Here is a 21,005-nt window from a genome sequence, read left to right as displayed (position 1 = left end):
TCATTTAGGAAATCCCAAGGGTTTTAGAAGCTCTGTGCCAGAAATGGAGATGAAGACCAAATATATGTATTATAAATCACAGTATCACAAGTCACTTAGAATACTCTTATATAATGTTAATTTTTGAGGTCAAATGGTCATCCTAAGCAAACCCTTCAGGGCAATAATCTAGCATACTTTTGTATGGCATTCTGCGGTCTGCAATGCAGCAACTTCCTTAATAGAGTTTTGCAATAGGAGTTCCTATTTCCTAGTGGGCATTTTGATTCCTAGTACATTTTGATATCTGATTCCACTTGGTAGTTTCCTAGTGTGTGTTTGTATTAGTTATTTATTGCCATGTAACAAGTTTTCTAAAATATACTGTAGAATATATGTGTATTTATTATCTATTGCTGTGTAACAAATTGCTCCAAAATTTAGCAGCTTAAAACAACAAATGTTCATTATCTCACAAAGTTTCTGATGATCAGGATTTGGAGGCAGCTGAGCTGGGTGATTGCAGCTCAGAGGCTCTCACAAAATCACAGTCCAGTCGTTAACAAGGGCTGTAGCCATCTCTAGATTTAACTGGGCTTGGAGAATCTGCTTCTAAGCTCACTCATAAGTGTTAACCTTAAACAAATAGCTCGCTATTTCTCCAGAAAAATGGGTTTATTTGGAAATAACAAGGAATTGCAATTAAGGACATGCAGTCTAAAAGTGAACCATGCCCAAGCCTAGAGGACAAAGGAGAGGAACATTATTTTATAGAGGAAACAGGGAGTTTAGAGGCGCCGTTGTAAACAAAGAGCCTATTGGAGGAAACTAGGAATTCGAAGTATAGTGGCTTTTCATTGGATGAGTTGTAAGTCTTTCATTGGTTGAGTAGGTTCTTAAGTGAGAAATTCCTCCTTCTTACTGTTGGAGTAGGAGAGTAGTAAACATCTTCCTCTTGAAGATGGAAAGTACTGTCTTCCTGTTTGGAGTAATTGACAGTGAGTAGCACATAAGAGTTCCCACTTCAGGCCCTTCCAACTCCAGTTTAAATGAGGTTTCTGTTAATTAATCTTCACATAAGTTTCAGTTTCTCTCTGGCGATTGGCCAGAGATGTCATTTTTTTGCGATGTGGGCCTCTCCCTAGTGCTGCTTACAGCATGGCAGCCAGCTTCCCCTAGAGCACAGTGGCTTAAAAGCAGGGGGCAGGGAGAGGGAGAGCACGCCCCAAGATGGAGGACTTAGCCTTTACATATCCTAATCTCTGATACACCATAGCTTCTGCCATCTTCTGTTCATTCTAAGTGAACCACCAAGTCTAGTCCACACTCAAAGAGGAGGGAATTAATCTCTACTTTAATGAAGGAAGAAATATCAAAGATTTGCATACATATTTTTGAAACCGCCATATTTCAGCATCGTGTGTGTTTTAAAAGGATCTGTCTGATATTTGTTTTACATCAGACGTAGTTTAAAAGATGACATGTTAGAAACGATCTTTAGGCTAACTCTCTCTTGCCACATGCCTCTGATTGTCTTCTTTTGTGTGGAAGAAACCTGTGTCATGTGGCTTCCAAAGACATTTCTGAGAAAAACACTTTCCCCACTTCTGGGAAGCTTAGCTGTTCTGAGACACTTGATAATTCTTTCAATGCTTTCTTTCTCAGAATCCAAGCAGTCCATCACAAGAGATCTTTTGGGTCAGTGTTGCTTCTGAGCCTTGTCAGACTACAGGAATCTTTTTGAATCTTCCCACTTTACTGGTAGATTATTTAGCCAGCTCAATGTGCATATTTCTTCTTTGTCTGGCAAGTTACCAGTGTATCTTGCACTGAAATTTTTTTTCTTTTGAAGGAGAATTCAAATTTATTACGCATGGTCCCAGAGGAGCTAGTGCTCTGAAGATCTGGGCCTTGCATTGAAATTTAAAATCACTTTTGTTCATATCTCAACAGTAAAATAAGTATCCAGTTATGTTAGTAAGTTTGAGAAATCTCACATGTATTCCTAAGAGCTTATTCTAGAAATAGAATCACTCTAATGAACAGATCTGAAGTTACAGTGTAGTAGAAGGTAAAGAGAATCCCTTTGAAGACTTCTCCCAATTCATATTTCCAGGTTTGCTGAGCTCCAAAGCTATACACAGCTCAACTTCAGACCTCTAGACAATGCTAAATGTGACATTGTTATTGAAAAACCAACCTATTTCATGAAGTTGGATGCAGGTGAGAAGTTAATTTGTCTGTTATTTATTTATTAGTTAATGAGGCTTTGATCCTTTTATATCATGTCTATGTAGTGATTTCTTATGGCTTGGGGAAGCAGCATGACATTAAACAGTTTTACTTTCTGCTTTCTAATCTGAAGAAGTGAACTAGTTTGAATTTCTCATTAGTTAATACCTTTGATATTTTAGAAGAAATCTGCACATTTGTATCAAATGACTCAATCAGAAGGTGAGAGAAAAAGGTATATGTATACTTTTTATAACTAAGTTTACCCCCCATCTCCTTTCTCTAATCACTTGGTTTAGATTGTGCCTCATTAGACATTTTTTCAAAAGCCTTTTATGTACTGTGAGTGGTGAAGGAACGCCAATGACCTCTTGTGGCAAACTTTCTGATACTGTTTCCATGACTGAAATGAACTTAAAATTCCTCTGAACATCAGCTCTGCAGTTTATTCTTGGTAAAAAGTTAAAATTACAATGGTTTTCTTCCATTTATGTCTATTGCTTCTTTCAGCTTGCAAACACAGTTTTAACTTTGTGAACTGGTTTTCCTGGAGAGGAGAAACATGAATTCTACTACATTATCTCTCTCATCATAAGAGATGAAGATGTCATACAGTATCAAAATACATGAGAGGCTGGGCTTACAGTGAAATATAGAGAGCCCTCTGTCACAAATATTTCAGACTTACTATAATTTATTGATCATATTTTTAATGTGCTTTGCCTTCTGAAGTCATAATTTTTATATTACAAAGTATTAGGTTCAGAAATCAGACAAGTTTAAGTTTTCGAAATAAGAGCAAGTAAAAATACTGTTTGAGGTCCTGACTCATTTTTTAAATATGCAAATTAAAAAGGGACAAAGAAAACACTGTGATCTGTCTATAAAAGAGTGAGTATGTGTGAACTGTTCAGTTTATGTAGATACTTAAACAATGAAGTATGTAAAGTAGGTATAATAGACCATGGTAGATATATGCCATTTCATATTCATAACTATATTCATAACTACTTTTTTCTTCTAACTTATGCTGTTAACTTTTCCTTTTCATATTAACTCTTTCCTTGAGAAAATGAGCATTCTGCAGAGCAAGACTCACTAGGGGGCACATTTCTTTAGGACAGAACCTGCGCTTTCTTTTTCATTTATAAATCCTCATAGCACCAAGTATTTTGTGCATGCCGCCTTCCTCGAGAAATGTTATGAACCTGCGGAATGATACATTCAGGGGAAGCTAATGTGCATGATGTGCTCACCTGGGGTAAGGGGAATTGGAAAAGAACTTTCTTTTTTTCGTTTATTTGAAAATATGTTCTTTGCTGAGATTTCTCTGGGAGAAAAAAGGAGCCCCTCCAAATATTCATCTAATATACCACTCTAAAAATAACTGAGTATTTTTTAGCACTTATTTTCTGGCACACAACATTATTATTTACGGTGGGATTAAAGTCAGAATATTTTATGATTTCTACTTTTAAGAGTCACTGATTTTCTTTCATTCATCATTTTCCCCCTTTAAGGTGCATGTTTAAATATCAATTTTTGGAATTTCATCCATTTTAGATTTGCTCACTTCCAGGTTGAATATCGCGTCCTGCACACCTAAGTTAGCAAAAGAGAGAGAGAGGGGGAGAGAGAATATGAATGTTTATTTATTTATTTAATAAACATATGAATATGAATTCATAAGAATTCAAAAGAATATGAATTGTTTGTTTGTTTGTTTGTTTGTTTCGGGGGGTTCTTTTTAATGATGGACTTAGGAACTTACAAATAGCAGCACTTGTGCTCCAGGCTTCTCTGACCCAGCAGGACCAGCTCATCTTCATTGTTTCACTATGTGCCAGCTCTGGGGCCGGGTAATTTTAGATAATCTTTGCATTTCTCCTAACAAAGCTGGCACCTAAGTATAATGATTTCCTGATTCTAGTAGAGAGCTTAGGTACTTTTATCTGAGAACATTGCTCGTGAATGGCTGAGCTGGGATTCAACCCAGTTCTGATTCTGAAGTTCATGCTCTTTCAATTAGGACATGAGACTTTCAACTCTTTTAAATGACTTTAGCCCTTCAGCCCTTTTTTCCAAAAAGCAATGCTGTAGTGATTAAATAGGAAAAAAAGAGACAGAAATGAAAGATACAAAATGTTAATAGTTGCCATCATTTTCAATAGTTCTATGATGAATAGGTGTCGGCTAATTGATTTTTTAAAATAAATGATCGTAAAACATAACAATCAGTCTTTATGGGCCTATAATTCTATGCAATTTTGAGCTAAATAGACTGTTTTGTTTATTTATTTATTTATTTATTTATTTATTTACTTACTTACTTAGTTACTTATCTCTGGGAAATTTATGATCATTTGTTACTTAGTGTATATGGGGGGAAAATGTATTCCTGATTTCTAAGTAACCAATTTTAAAGTGAATTTTCGAACCCAGTCAATCTGTAAATTGAGTACTACCTGAGTATAGAAGATTTCATGTTTAGAAAAACTTGTCTTTTTCCCATTTATTTCAGCTAAAAGTCTATCACATTATAAATAGATGGGGTAGAATAAAAACTGTATAATCATTTGTTCTTTGGACTTAATTAATTTGGATTTCTTTTTTCCAATACTAGGTGTTAACATGTATCACCACTTCTGTGACTTTATCAATCTTTATATTACTCAGCACGTTAATAATTCATTCAGTACAGATGTGTACATTGTGATGTGGGACACGGTAAGTGAGAGTATACTATAAGCCTCAGCTCTATCTTTGCTTTGCTCAATAAATCTGTTACTCTGATGTGGTGAAATAGAATTTTCTAATACACACACATTTAAATAAACATATGCAGAATGTGTCTGTGTACATGTATTTACATGTATGTATACATATAATACACACACATTTAAATAAACATATGCAGAATGTGTCTGTGTACATGTATTTACATGTATGTATACATATGTATGTATACATATAGGTAGGTATACATACCTTGGTTCTTTGAATTTTAGAGTGAGGCAGTGGAAGATTTTTTTTCCACCTTTGGGCAGGTGGAACTCCAGAGACCAAAAACTTGTGCTTAGTGTTCCTCTGAGACAAGTATATGAAGACTGTCGTTCTATTGACCTCTGACCACTCCACGCCCCTGCATGGCTCACGTGGAGCAGCTTGCCTGTATTTACAGTTTGTCCTGCTGTAATTATTGTCTACCTTTGCTTACCTGCAGCTTTCCTCTTGCTGCTTGTGTCATGACAATTGTGCCATGTGTATTAGCTCACTACACAGGGCAAGACTTGGTCGTGCACATAAATACTACACCCACTATTTGCTTATTTGTTTTTAGTGTTGTCTTTTTTTTTCTTCCAGTCTTTCTTTTCCTGCCTTTTCCCTGCTTTTTTCCATATTGGCCCCTCCACCTGCCAAGGTAACCCCCACCAAGAGTTGCCCAGTACTGGGGCAACTGTGAAATGGGATAATTATAGTATCTACTTCAGTGTCATTTTGAGCATAAACCATATAGTGTATGAATAGTCACAATGCCTGACACACAGCATGTGTGCTGTGAATGTTACCCTATGACAAAGACAGTGATAAGAACGTGTGGTTTGTTGTATACGTGAGAGAGGCTGTCTAAACTGGGAAGGTGGAATGTCCCGCAAGAAGTCATCTAAGGTTCAGCTAAACATTCTAAGTCACAAGACTCGTTGGCCTCCCTCTCAACATGAGTCTATTCAGAACGCTATTACAGGAGAACCACAGCTTGCTGGCAGGGCAGCATTAGGCATTTCTTTCTGAAGGAGTCCTTCTAGCAGCGCACACAGCACAGCTCAAGTGCGAGGAGATGGGATCCATCTGGGGCAGATACAGAATCTCCTGGGACAACTCCATTGGCAAAGCCCCAGGATCCCCATAAGAGATCCAGCCAGTCATAAGAGTCAGTGTACCCTTTCCCAGTCCAGGTGCAATTTACCTATCAAGCATCTTTTTAAATCATAAGTAATTGTACCTAGAAACACAGTTGACATGTGCTGTCTTCATTTCCTGAGAGAGCAGAGCTAGATAGTTAACTGAAGGTCAGATTCTTGTGCAGAAGGGGAAATGGTTTTGCTAATACTTTTTCACTTATATGAAGTTCATAGTCGAGCTGCCTAGAAAGTCGTTTGATTTGAAGTCAGATGAGAATTGATTCTTTAATTCTTAGCATGTTAATGCTCACTTTTGGTTTCCCTCCTTGCACGTTTTTATGTGTCCCATTGTGTTCCAGTTTTATTGCTAACACAGTTACATTTCTGAAAATGTTTCTGTGAGCAAAGATCACAACAGTCCCTTTCTTCTTTTTGTGTAAGTGCTTCTAGGCCACAGTCACCAGCCATAGGTAGCCTTGAATGATTAACTCAAGGTGATTGTGCTTTTTAGAAAACGATACCTGATGTTCTCATTTAATGCTCACAATCCTCCATGGACGAGAGTTTTTATTAGCTTATTTTACAGATGAGGAATCTGAGGCTCTGGGCTGTTCTACAGTAACACAGTCAGCAAGGGGCGGAGTCAAGGGTTCCTGTCCAGGAAGTCTAACCCCAGATCAATGTTCAGAAACCACAGTGCTTTGTAGCCTCCCTACAGTTCCGTGCAGAACCAGTTAGATTGATGGAAATTTTTCCAGACACTTTCCAGAAGCTTCTTTATATCTTGTTGCTTGCTTTTCCATGTCTTCCTCAAATGAACTAAGTTAAACTGAGCCAACTTCTCCAACTCTCCCTTCTCTGTGTCTGCTGGGTTGGAGTAAATGGGATGCACAGCCCGCACGAAGTTCCCAGGTTACTCTGGTAACGGGGCACATGATGTCAGGGCAGTTGGACTGCGACTGGCCTGGACACACAGGTAGTATTTAGCCCAGCAGGTTGGGTGCCCTGATGTTACCTCCCTCCTCTACTGCTCTCTGTGCTTCCATTTTAAACCTGTGTCTTGGTCAGAGAGGCCTTTACTAGTTGCTCATTCAGCTTCTCAGGACAGGCAGGTCTGCAGGGTTGCTCCAGAAATGAGGCCCACAGAATTCTGAAGGTTGGACGGGGATAGTGTTAAGGTGTTATGTGGCCACTGACTTTTCTCTTTTGCTGGTAAGGTCTTGAATAAAACAACACTATGACTCCCAGGCTGACTGTGATTTGAATCCCTGATAGTGGACAGTGGTGCCTCAGAGCCAGTCCTCAAGGCCTCAGATAATCTGTGTGGCCAGGAGAAGGGCAGAGAAGTGGCTTTGGCTGCAGTTCAGGTCTTAGTGACCTTTCACAAACTGTGCCCAGAAAGAGGCCTATGAGGCCTTCCCTTTAGCCCCTGCAAAGTTTAGCAGTTTGGCCTCTCCCTTCAGGCATATGGCTTCCTTGGTGGGATGGGTAAGGCCACCAACCTGACATGAATTAATGGACACTTCTGCAGAATTTCTAGGCATAGAAGGGTTGCTCTTATTAACAGAATTACTAAAAGGCGGGGATTGCTGGAAGCTTTCCATATTTTCTTGCACTGAAAAGTAATTTAGTTTTATTATTTTTAATTACACAAGTAATATCTGGTTATAATGAGTTCAAACAACACAGAAGTATATAATGTTAAAAAAATTATTTCTCTTCTCTATTTTCCATAAAGGTAATTGCAGTTATCATATGAGAGTCCCTTGTTAAACTTTTTATTTGAATAAATGTAAATATATTTTTATAGAAAATATACTCTGTTTCATATTATTAATTTAATATTATGTCATGGACATATTTCCAGGTCAGTACATTTAGGGTTATTGCTTGCTAGTGGTATTCTGTTCGATGAATAGAATACCACTAGCAAGCATGTATGCATTTATCCCCGACCCACTCAGATCACGTTGTTTGTTTCCAGTTCTTTGCTGTTTGCTGAAATGCTACAGTGAACATCCTTCTCATATACATATGTCTTTACACACTCATCCTAGCATTCCTGTAGGATAGATTTCTACAAGTAGAAATTCTAAGTTATAGGTTATATGCATGTTTAAATTTGACACGTGCACAGGAGGAAGTGTTATTTTTAAAAATATCCAAATATTTTGCAATAAGAGACTAGAAAGAAGTCCTTCCTTCCCTCATGACAGATCATTTGAATTTGAAGGACATGGAAAAGAAGCTTCTAAAGGTGGTTATTACTAAATAATACATGATTATCCTGAAAAGGGATCAATGAGGATTAATATATTTTGTAATTAAATTTTCCTTTTAAAAATATCCTATTTTATTTGAGGTATTTTATCTCAACTATCTGTCTAGAGTCACTTCTTTTAATTGCCCCTTATTTCTTATTGAGCCAGAACAGAAACATTTCACTTGTGATGGTGTTGTGAAGGGCCTTTATTAGAATGGCAGTAGAGAAGCAGCCAAAGAAGGCATTTTTTTTTTTTTTATCATCACATTTAACAGATCTCAATAACTTTGAAATAACTCTAAAATGTGCAACATAAAATTTTCATAACCTGAAAAAAGAAAATGCCATAGGATAAAAAGACACGAACATAATGAATAAAATGTATAATCAGCTGAGACCTTGACTGTAATCCTACAATACGTTTCTTATTTCTGTTGGCTGAATTTTTCAATCTAAGTTATACCAATTTAAAATAAATTGATCTTTTTCCTTTAGCTGATGGAGCGCATAATTAATTTCTCCTTTTTAGAAATGAGATGCATTTGGTAAATGTACTAGAAAGAACTGGTTCTTGCTGAGAGGCAACTGCCCTACAGAGGTTATGAACATGGAGTCCAGAACCAAACACTCTGGGTTTAATCCCAGCCCTGCAAATATACCAGCTCTACGATTTTGGAAAATTACTTAAATTGTGTCTCAGTTTCCTCATCTGTAAAATGAGGATATTACCTAGCTTATTAAGTTTGTGGGGTGGTTTAATATGTTAATAATGTCAAGTGCTTAGTGTCTGCGACAGGAATTTGCAAGACGCTATTATTATTATTATTACTCTCATTAATGTTAGTGGAGAATTATGTTACTCAATAGACAATGGATAGATCATAGCGTTACATACATTGTATTTCTAACGTTAAAGCTTTGAAGGCGTTTTCTTGCTCTAAAGTTTATTTCCAAAGGCGTATTCTATTTACGCAGATGGTTTTTGCTGGCTGAGCATATCAAAGTGTGGATAGATGGTGGTGTATGTATGTGTTGTGTATATCTGTAATTTGGATAGAAAACACACACATAAAACTACAGTTTCAGACATGTAAATACAAAAGACTAGGGTGGAAAAACAAAATACGTCTAGCAGACTAAAATTATAATTGCGGTGATTACTTTTGTTGATATTATATCAAATTAGGTACTTACTCCATCCCAAGATAAAAATTCTATTTTTCTTATATGGATTTTATGAGCTTGTTTAGAATCGTTAGTTCTTAACACTAACAAGCTAATGTGGGTACATTGTGCATTCTTGAAAAGCGATGTTGACTCTTTTTATTGCCCTAACTTATTGTGTTTCTATTTTCAGAGCTCTTATGGATATGGTGATCTGTTCTCTGACACATGGAAAGCATTTACTGATTATGATGTTATACATTTGAAAACCTATGATTCCAAAAGGGTACTGGAAATTTTACTGAAATGTCTGTAAATAATTGTCATTGCAGATCACTCATCAAGTAAATACTTAATATGAGTTTCTATTAGCCATTATCATTAATTTCTGACTTTTCTCTTTTTACAACTGGAATCCTCATTGTTATTTACCATGAAGCTTTTAAAAACATTTTTTCCATAGCTTTTCCAAAAACATGAATGTCACCTGAATGAAATAGTTTGCTATTCAAAATATTTTAATGTAAAATAGATGTTACTTAAAATTGATTTTCTGTAATTATAAGGGCTATTTCAGTGTGAAGGGTACAAATTGTCTTTTCTTACCTTTTAAAATATTTTCATTGTTAGGTATGTTTTAAAGAAGCTATTTTCTCACTACTCCCCAGGATGAGATATGGACTGTTCTATAACACCCCTCTGGTAAGCATGTTATTTATTGTAGAATTTATTCTTGATAATTTAAAGAATTATCTTGATAATTTATAGAATTTATTCTTGGTAATTTAAAGATAACATTTATATATGACTTGAGATTATCTTCAGTAGTATATACAAATACTCATTGTAATATGAACTATTGTTTTTGTTCTAGATATCTGGCTGTCAAAATACTGGCTTGTTCAGGGCATTTTCTCAGCATGTTCTACACAGACTAAACATCACACAAGAGGGACCCAAGGTAATGAATACACAGCAGGTCCTCAAATAATGTTGTTTCATTCAGTGCCATTTTGTTATAACATTGATGAGATGCCGTAGGAACTTAACTCTTGTTTATTCAATTAGCCTGGGGTAACATTGGTTTTGTTATATGCCATTTTGCTTAAAGTCACAGAACCTATGAGGTAATGTTGAGGACTTAACTGCATTATGAGTTCTGAGGTGGGCTTGACTTTTCACTCTGAATAAAAATCAATACCACCTTTGCAGAAAAAGAAATACTTAGACGACAGCGTTTTCTGTGTTAACAACTTCTGACCTCGAGTAATCTGAAATCAGATGTCAACAACCTATGAAAGATAAACTAGGGATAGTGAAAGAAAGTGCTTCTCCTTTTCTTTTTCTCTTGCCATATCGCTCCATCTTCCCCTAAGTCCCTAAGTCGCACAACCTCTGCTGAAAAAGACTACCCAACTAACCAAACAGAAGTGTCATGAACAGGTTTTATCTTTTGTGGCAAAAGTAGATGCATTTTTATTCCCTGAGAGAACTGTGAAGGAACCAGGCTTTTTTAAAAAAAAGTTCCATAAATGTGTCCTTATAGAGTTTCATCTCTTTGTGAAAATCACATTTTAGGTTCAGGTATTCATTCATCTGTCCAGGCATACACAGCATTATTTTGCTTTTTCTTTTTGATTACAGGATGGAAAAATTCGAGTCACCATTCTTGCACGGAGCACAGAGTACCGGAAGATACTGAACCAAAATGAGGTTAGTTTTGGTATGCATTTTTAATATCATCATATTGAATTTAACTTCCTGTGACTATTGTGCTTTTTTTTTCGCATTGCATTAAGTGTTTTGATTTGAAATTATTAGCCTTTAGAAAAGTTTGATGGCTATGCCCAGTCCATTTTTTGGATTTTTACCGAAAGGCATCAAACCATCCATCCCCACACTGGCTTTGCCTTACTGTAAATATTCATTTGTACCAACTCATAGTGGGAAAAGAAGCAAAAACTGTCTTCGAGTCCTGCCCTTACTGCCATGAGTTGCCAAACATTCTTCTTTTAGAAAAATTGACAGCAAAAATATGAGAGTGTCTTTTGCGAAACGGTTGATGGCATGTGGCAACACTGTGAACTTCAGCGGCAGATTAAGTTGGAAGTCTCCATCCTTTTCATGACTGTGTGTCCTAGGAATCATTTACCTGTTGGACTCCCAAACTCATTTCAACAGCATAAACTCATAAATTATGTTTGCTGTCAATAAGATCACCATGCCTAGAACAGCATGGCTGGAAGATGTACTCAAAATAGTAAGATTTATTCCACAAGAAATGTATTGAACTCCCGCCATGTGCTGGGCCAAGTTGTAGGCCTTGGAGCTGAAGTAGAGAATATGACTGGTAAAGGCCCTGCCCTCATGGAGCTTATACTCTCCAGGTGAGACAGGCAAGAAAAGTAAACAGGTCTCTAAGGTGATTTTAGGTAGTGATAAGCGCTACAAAGGGAGTAAAACAAGGTAGTTCAATAGAGACTGGGGATGCAGACAGAAGGGAGAGGCAGTCAGGCAAGGTGTCTGAGGGCTAAGACCTGATCAGAGAAGAAGCTAGCCAAGGAAAGAGCTCCCAGGCAGAAGCAAATGTCCTCTGGTGTCCAGAGCTTTAACACAGCAAGAGAGATAGGAGTGATATCAGAAGAAATGAGAAAGGTCAGGCGTGGTGTGCAGAGGTCACAGATCCTATCAGCCCCATAGCCTTTGATGAGAAGACTAACTTTATTCCAGTGTGAGGGGAAGCCATTGTGAAGTTTTAAGCAGGGTGTGGTAGGTGAAATAATGGCCCTTCAGAGACTCAGGTCCTGATCCCTGGAACCTGTGAATAGGTTTAGGGAACATGGTGGAGAGAACTCAAAACTGCAGACAGGATTAAGGTTGCTAATCAGCAGCCTTGAAATGGAGAGATCATTCAGAACTATCCAGGTGAGTCCTGTGTAGTCACAAATGGGATTTACGCTCACTCCACCTGAGAACCTTTGCCTCTGCCTGGAAAGCTTTTTTTGTAGCTGGATTCTTCTTACTGATGAGATCTCAGTTCAGCACCTCTTTAAAAGTGAAGAAAGGAGGTAGAAAAAAAAAAAGACATGATGATGGAAACAGGACTAGAGAGAAGCAAAACAAACAAAAAGGTTGCTAGCTTTGGAGAAGGAAGAAGGGGCCTCTAGCCAAGGAGTGCAGATGGCCTCTAGAACCTTGCAAAGCCAAGCATTCTCCCCAAAAGCCTCCAGAAGCAGTGCAGCCCTGCCAACACCTTGATTTTAACCCAGTGGGACTTCCTTCTCACTGTGACAGACTTCTACAGAACTGTAAGAGGATAAATTGTGTTGTTAAGATGCTGAGTTTGTGGTAATTTGTCATAGCAGCATATAGAAAATGAATACAGAGGGAGAGACATGAACTGACTTATTTGTTTTTAAATCACTCAGGCTGCAAGAGTAGGAGCCAGGGAGATTGATTAAGAGCTGTTGCTAAGGTTCCAATAAGAGTTTAGACGAAAGTGATGACAGTAGATGTCACAAAATAAATGGATTCAAGATGTATCTTGTAGTTAGAGCCTTTGATACTTACTGCTGGAATGTACAGTTAGTGTATTAGGTAAGGGCAGGAAAGGTAGTAGGAATCAAGTGTGAACTCCTGGGCTTTGAACTTAAGCATTTCAGTGAACTGGAGATGGGAAAAATGTAGTAGGATGGCAGTAGGCAGGTTTTGATGGGTAAAATGTTTTACACAGATTAATTTGGTTGCCTAACAGGCAGATCGAAATTATGTAATTAGCATCTCTTCTTTAGACCCATATGGGTGATGGAGGACATGAACATATGGTGTAATGAGGCATTGAAAGATATGAGCAATGTGTGCGTGTTTTACAGTCCTGGAAATAAAAATGTATCAAGTAGTGCAATGTTGGGGTAGACGGATGGGAAGCCTCATGAGCAGGCAGAATAATAGTGTGTATTGGTAGAGGTAACACATTGAGTGCTGATGATGTGCCAAACATATTACCATGTGCTTCCCAGGCATGTCCCCCAACCCTCCCAGCAAACTCATGAGGTAGGTATTTTGTTACCATTCTTTGTTCTAGACAAAGATACTGCAGCATAGAGATTTAACATGCCTAAGGTGACCCATAGCGAATAGAGTAATGGGGGTGAGCCAAGGCAGTCAGGGTCTGAGCCTGCTTCTTAACCAAAATACTGTGCCCTCTAACACAAGTAGCTCTTAGAGGAGGCTGACCCACCATGGTTCCCAGTCTCTCAGGAAGGGGTGGGGTTAAGGAACAGCATCAAGCCACTGGAAAGTCCAGTAGAAAGGAGGTCTTGCCAGTGGGTGCTACAGTGCAGTCATGAGCGTTTTCACATTCAGTCGTCATGAGTGTTTTCACATTCAGTCGTGCACATTGCCCAAATGATGTTGCCCAAAGGTGAGATTTGGTAATTCAGCTCCCAGCTCCAAGCCAAAGAGCACCTAACTGGCTACTTTTCATGTCAGGGTTGGCATCACTTGAAAAGGCAGCTACCAGGCAGAGAAGAAAGCACCTGGGATTATACCTTGACTCATGAATAGACAATAAAATCCAAATGCCCTTGTTAAGTGACAGTTTGTGCAATCCTGCCCAACCTCAGGGTCAGAATAATCATGTCAGGAGGGATATGGCTACTTCGCTGGAATGAATAGAAATTGTGGAAAAGGGCATGCTTGCCACGGGACTCTGAAACACACAATTCTTTTTATGTGGTCCCATCTCATTACAAGACCAGGGCTCCTGCCCTCTGATTAGTTCCCTCTTGTAAAACAGAATTCTAATCTTATATCCTCAGCCCTTTAACTTCTTGATGTAAGCAGTATATTCATGGGAGTTCAAGGGTTGTCTAGACAGAAAAACTTTCATTTTATGACTGTGCATGCTCATGTGTGTGTGTGTGTGTGAGAGAGAGAGACAGAGAGAGACAGAGAGACAGAGACAGAGACAGAGACAGAGATGGGGTCGGGGATTGGATTTTGGTTACTGCCTGTTACTTTTTGTAAGCAGGAGAGTAGAATGCACTAAGAACACAGGTTCTGGGGACAGATGACCTAGATTTAGTTCTGTCTCTGACATTGGCTAGCCAGGAGATCCTGTTACTGAGCAAGGGCTCATTGCCTGATGTACATAGAAGCCAAAACTATAACATTGGCTTTTGAGAAAAGATAAGGCTCTATTTACAATCGACTGGCAGGGAGATAGGAGGCACCATTCAAATCTATCCCCTTGATCTAGGGTTCAGAGCAAGACTTAAGGGGTTTCATAACTGCATCTGCTTGGACAACAGACATTTCTCTTTTGAAAGGGTTCTGGTATTCAGGTTCTGGTCATGTCCTGGTCCTCTGGTTCTCTGGGAAGTGGGGGGCAGAGAACCTGATAAGGGTTCACAAGTGTTACACCTAAGTGGTATAACTTTGGTTCTGGGTCTTGTCAGAAACAGGATAGGAACAGTTTGAGCTGGTTCTGCACTTACAAATCTCCCCTTTTTGTTATTCATTCCTCAGTCTTGGGGAATAAGTACTTCCTGCTCTAGCTACTTTCTGCTGATAAGGGGACAAAGTCAGTCAGGAAGAGTGCAAGAAAGCAGGAGAAAGTAGACTACTAGGGCTATACAAGCAACTCTCACAACTAGGAAAGTAAGACATTGTTTAAACCAAAATAATAGCAAGTTAAGATAGATAATTTAGGTTTATACAGGCCTGGTCTGGCCCCTTCGGCAGAAGCAGTATACTTTTGAAATGTTCACATCTCCTCTTCCTGTCTAGAGGGTTCTCAGTCATCCTGTTTCATTTGAAAAGTAACACTAGAGGGACTTCATTGGGTCCATTACACTTAGGCTGAGGCTGACCCTCACGGTGATGGTTTTTACAAGCCTTGAGGAGCAGATAAAGTAGCACCTAGAGACTACACACATATTAGAGTATCTAAATTGTACAGTATGCTCAAGCAAGGGTCTCCCATATAATACCTCATAAGGCCCAACTGGAACTTGCTTCTGGGGCCTACTGTTACCCTAAGCAGGGCAGCCAATAAGACCTTACCCCAAGTTAACGTGATTTCTTGACATATTCAGCTTTTCAGTCTTTCCTGTAGACTGAGGCCTCCATCAAGCTTCTAATTTCTGAGGGCCCCAGCATCTTTTCAGTCTTTCCATGGCTGTGCCTTGTGGGAGTTACCATTCCGCAACATCGTTGTTTCATTTTCGTCTCTGGACCGTCCCATGCAAAGGCAAACAGTTCCTGGGACTCAGGACTTAGGGATATGCAGTAAAAGGCATCTTTTAAGTCCAGAAATGTAAACTAGCAAAGGTCTCCAAATCAAGTTGTAAGCAAAATATAAAGATTTGGCACCACCAGCTGTGTTCTCTACAATTTGGTTTATGACTCTCAAATCCTGTACAAAATGATAATTTCTGGCCCCAGGTTTTTGCACCAGCAGGATGAGAGTGTTATATGGGGATTGACAAGGTCAGATTAATTGGCATTTAAGAAAGGTAACTATCAGAGGCTTTATACCTTCTTTCACACACCTCTCCAAAGGATATTGTTTCAAAGTCCCATTATCAGGCTGGGGGTAGGGCTGGCGCTTCTCGAGCAGAGCCCAGGAATCCACAACCCAGTCTGGAGTCTGCATGGAGCTCAGAACTGCCCCAGCCTGGGCTGAGCCCTGGGGCTGGCCTTGGCAATAGCAATGCCACAGCAGGAGCCAAGGCCAGGGACCAAGGAAGGGGCTCCCAGCCTGGTGCTGTCTGAGCCCATCACTGGTGGGGTTCACACAACATCTTCTAAGTGGACACTCTTAATTTACTTCTGAGTCCTGCCTTCAATATTCAATTGACCAAGAAATTTGAACATATATTACAATAATATTTAACATTTTAAGATAGCAACTAGAATTATTAAAGAAATAAAGAATTTGACAAAGCTTCCCGTGTAATTGTAGTATATTAAACAGTCCTAATTAGTTTAAAATTTCCCTTTACTAGGGAGAGAGAGAACAAATCTTTGAGGCATTCCAGGGGCCTACTGGAATAACCCATAGCCATTTCCAGGTTGAGAAAATGTCTCCTTTTAAAACCCAAACCATGGGCATTTTGTCAAACATACTTGACCAAAAAGATCGTTTATCACTATGAAACAATATTAAATTATCCATTTACCCAAAGTGACAATAAAAGATATCAAATATATTGTTAGCTTAGGTTAAGGGTTAATGACTTCCTACTTTTAAGCCAGTTAATATAGGGTTACAGTATCTGAACTCACCACAATGCTTCGGATCCTGAGTTTGACTCTTCTCAGTGGGGGCCAGCTGATGACCCTGGCTCATCCTTGCCAGCACCACACACCTTCAATGCACTCAAGATGGGGAGGGCTGACCTCCAGTTGGTAATTGAGCAAGCGTTCCATCGGTATGGTCGAAATGAAATAAATAGCTGCCCTGAGTTAGGACTGCCTGGCTGCCGCTGACGGCTCCTTCAGGGTTTGCTGAAGAGTGACAAAAATACAGAACCTTTAATCTAAAGCAAAATGCACACAAAATAAGGCTGATGCTCCCACAGTAAAGTAGATTGAGTACTCTTTCAAACATCCAAGCCCTGGGACTCTAACTCAATCTTTTGGGTACCTCAGTGGCTAACCTTTCATGTTGTCTCTCCGGGGAGATTCTAACCCATGATCCTAGACTGGGACTCTAACCCACAATCCTGATGAGGTTACTAGACAATTTGGGCACGAGCACATTTTAATGCGGTTACTCAAAAGACATCTGATCCAGAAGCTGTTTCTTTTCTCAAAAGTGAAAGCAAAAAGTAGCTCCTAGGAGCCTGGAGTGCCACGGTGGGGGAAGCAGAAGTCCAGCAGCTGAGCCTCTAGACAAACGGCTTTAGGTGGCCACTCAGGGTCAGCTGCCAGGGCCCATGTCCTGCTGGGGGCTACCGTGCCTTGGGCAGGTGGTCACAAGACCCAGATCTCTTTGTGGTTGCCAAAATTGTTAGTGAGCTGGGGCTTGCTGCCTTATACACAAAGAAGCCAATACCATGGCATCAGCTTTTGAGGAAAAAAAAAAAAAAAGCTTTATGTGCAAAGTCTACTGACAAGAAGATAGGAGGCACCACTCAGATTTGTTTCCCGGATCCAGGTCTCGGGGCAGGATTTCACGGGGTTTCAGCAACAGATCATCCTGGATAATGGACCCTTTGCTTCTGAAAGCGTTCTGGTGTTAGGTTCCAGTCATGTCCCGGTCCTTTGGTTCCGTGTGGGGGAAGCAGTGAAGGGTTCACAAGTGTTACTCATAAATGGTGTATTCAAGGTTTAAACTTTGGCTCCAGGTCTTTTTAGATACAGGAAACGACATGTACGTGGCTCTGCAGTTGCAGTTCTGGGAAAGTTGTTTAACTTCTCTAAGCCTCTGGTGTATCATTTACAAAATGAACATAATGCTAATACGTCCTTGGTATGATTTTTTATGAGGATTAAGTGACGTACACCTAAAGCACTTCGAAATGCCAGCACAGGTTATTGATGCTTTTGTAACCATTGATGTTGCTATTGCAGCATACTGTATGCCACAAGGTGACAGGATACAAGTGGAGACATTTCTCAGTAGCAGTGATCCACACTGTTGGATGAAGGTGGCCTAATTCTGAAGGATGCAGAGAATCATAGTTATGTTTTTGAAAGTAGATTAAGATGCTTTCTTACTTTCTGTTTGCTCGAAGAATTAATTGTTTTTCTGTGTAGAAAGATTTAAAATGCTTTTCTGCCAAGAATTTATATTTTCAGAGGATAAGGTCCAAAGTGGTTTGTCTGAAATAAGGTAATGGATAGAAAAAAAATTCTTAACATAATGTCTGGAACAAAGTAAGTGCCCAGCAAGTATATGTTGAAAGTTGAGGGAATGACTAGCAAATGTAATATGTAAATGTAAATGTAATAATAACAGCTAAAACTTAGTTTGCCTCTGTGCCAAGCACTTTGCTCCCTGAACTGTCTCCTTTCAGCCTCAGAACAACCCAGTGCTGTGGAATTTTAGGACATAATGTGTCCAAGGGGTGGAGGTTACATTTGAACTCAGTTTAGGGTTAAAACAATAAACCTGAAGGACATTTAATACATGAAAAACATTTTACATGGGAAATAAGAAATGCAGAGTCAGGGGAAAGTAAATCCTAGGAGAAGGAAGTAAAAGAAATTCTAAATATTTCTGTTATTTTCCCAGCTTGTAAACGCACTGAAAACAGTATCTACATTTGAAGTCCAGATTGTCGATTACAAGTATAAGTAAGTAATCACCCATGGGCCGACACTTGTCATCTTTTTTCATGGATGAGTTAATGGGGGACAGAAAGGATTTTTCAAACTGGAGTTGTTGGCACTTTAGACCTGGTCAAGACAAGCAGATGACATCAGTGAAAAAAGTGGGCAAGTGGAGACCCTGGGCACAGGGGCAGTTGTTCTTCAGCTGTGCAGGGCCTGATGTTGCTCATTCTCATTTTTTCAAGGGAAGCGATCCAGATTTTCATTAGAAATTTCTGAATTTTTTAAGTTGGCAACAAATTCTGAATTTAAAAAAATGTTGTAGGCCTAATTCACCCTGGTAGCTGCTAGGTTTCAACTTTTGACCTAAAATTAGTTACATATAAATAATTTGAGTGTCATAAAATAATATGAAAGTTTTTGAAATATAAAAAATTTGTTTCTTTTAAAATTCTGATGCAGTAAAGGGCTTACAAAGACAGAATGTTGCATCACTTACTAAGTGACCCCAGTCTATGTAAACCAATAATGCTGTAAAGGTGGTTCTTATTGGAAACTCAAGCCATACAGGAAAGTTCCAAAAGAAAGGTGAAAACATTTGTCTTCTCATCTCGTCCACCCACAATCATAGTCCCGTTTTCCAAATTAAACACTAATTACTTTCAGTTTTAAAAAATATACATATTACCAGGATGAGAGTGCCTAATTTAGACAGGTTTAAACTTATTGGTAAGCATGGGAGTTTTGCATTTCACTCATCATACATTTGTGTTTTCATACAACAAATCTTTATTGAGTGCCTGCCATGGGCTGGTCACAGGCTTCGCAGTAGGAATCCAGTTTTAGAGGATGGCAAGGCTCTTGTCTTGAATACCTCAGACACTCAATACAAATAAATAACAATTGTAAGAACAGCTACCATGTATTGAGACTTACTATTATGCTTTACTTTATCTCATCTCACTCAGATTGGCAAAGCTATTCCTACAAATTACACTGCCGTGGTGACTACCCTCATTGCCACATGAAAAATATGGGAAGCAAGAAGGGGTCGGGCATCAGGCTGACAAAGTGGGAAGGGCATTTCTGAAACTCTGTCATTGACTCGCTTTTAAGCATATGTAGGGGCTTCCCAGGTAAAGGAGGAATGACTGTAAATTCAGACATTGCCAGTCTGAGAGCACTGTTAGTAACATAATTACATGGAGATTTGTGAGGCCTGACCCACAGGCGTTTCTCGTAACTGGCGACTCCACGGTGTATTCACCTGGGCGAGTGCCCCCGCCTCCCTCAGCATCAGATGGTATTCCTAGACAAACAGAAGCCCGTGTGCCTCGTGCGAGACACAGTGGTGCCTGTTGTCCTCCTTTCCCTGTGTGAGTGTGGGCTTTTTGTTGTACTGTGGAAAGAAGCTCTTTAAAGAGGAGAAGCTGACAAAGAGGAAATTCACTTTCCCCTCTTAGATCCAAAATAATCCTGTTTATTTATTTTTCTTTACTTTGGGTAAGTAAGACTGGGAGATTAATTCCATTATGTTCATTCAGAGTGTTATCCTTACTCCAGCATTTCTTCCCAGACTCACTTCAGTGAACTTTTTTGGTAATGATTTTGGTTCAGAGTTTGAACATCTTTCAGTGTCTTAAATTCAAAGGACACTTCTGTAATCCTAACGTGCATAAAATTGTGGATTAGTCTGTTGCAAAGGCAAGAAAATGCTTAGTGTTATTGAGATAGTGTTACTTATTCAGATGGCATTGAATAACAACTCACACAAGGAGGAATTTATTTCCTTTTTTAAAAAATCATTTTATCATCTTAAGGAAATTTTGGTTTGGTGCTAGTATACCATAGCATCTCTTCAACACTTGCTAATTTTAGTTTTTCGTAAAGAGAGAGCAGGTGTCAGTCTCCGATAAATACAAAGAATTTACCTTGCAATGGTATTTACCTAGATTTGAATAATACTTTTTAGTTCGATTATGTCCATTTTTACAGTTTTATGTCATGTGCTACTGATTTTCCATTCAAGACAGCTATGACATTTGCTTCTAAAATAAATGCATAAGTTTTTTAGAAACTGAGTTTACTTAGACAAAAAGTTAAATTATTGAGTCATCAAGTTTTTAATTACTGGAGTAGGCTTGAAATTGTCAAAAATAGTCATGGTGGAATGTGATTTAAAT

At 38.9% G+C, this 21,005-nt stretch overlaps 1 protein-coding gene across 1 annotated transcript in view; it reads left to right on the top strand.

The window, feature by feature from the left end:
• Positions 1–21,005, top strand: part of EOGT (EGF domain specific O-linked N-acetylglucosamine transferase) — a 38,367-nt gene that overhangs the window by 9,590 nt on the left and 7,772 nt on the right. Inside the window, exons 9-15 of the mRNA XM_023529709.1 lie at positions 2,096–2,202; positions 4,835–4,938; positions 9,734–9,826; positions 10,171–10,242; positions 10,415–10,501; positions 11,185–11,253; positions 18,785–18,846. Of these exons, the coding sequence (XP_023385477.1) occupies positions 2,096–2,202; positions 4,835–4,938; positions 9,734–9,826; positions 10,171–10,242; positions 10,415–10,501; positions 11,185–11,253; positions 18,785–18,846 (594 nt within the window). The remainder of the gene's footprint in view (positions 1–2,095; positions 2,203–4,834; positions 4,939–9,733; positions 9,827–10,170; positions 10,243–10,414; positions 10,502–11,184; positions 11,254–18,784; positions 18,847–21,005) is intronic.

The sequence above is a fragment of the Pteropus vampyrus genome, unplaced genomic scaffold, assembly GCF_000151845.1.
Source record: "Pteropus vampyrus isolate Shadow unplaced genomic scaffold, Pvam_2.0 Scaffold41, whole genome shotgun sequence".
NCBI lineage: Eukaryota > Metazoa > Chordata > Mammalia > Chiroptera > Pteropodidae > Pteropus > Pteropus vampyrus.
Note: the sequence above shows the minus strand (reverse complement) of the source record. Positions and strands in the feature narration are given on the sequence as shown.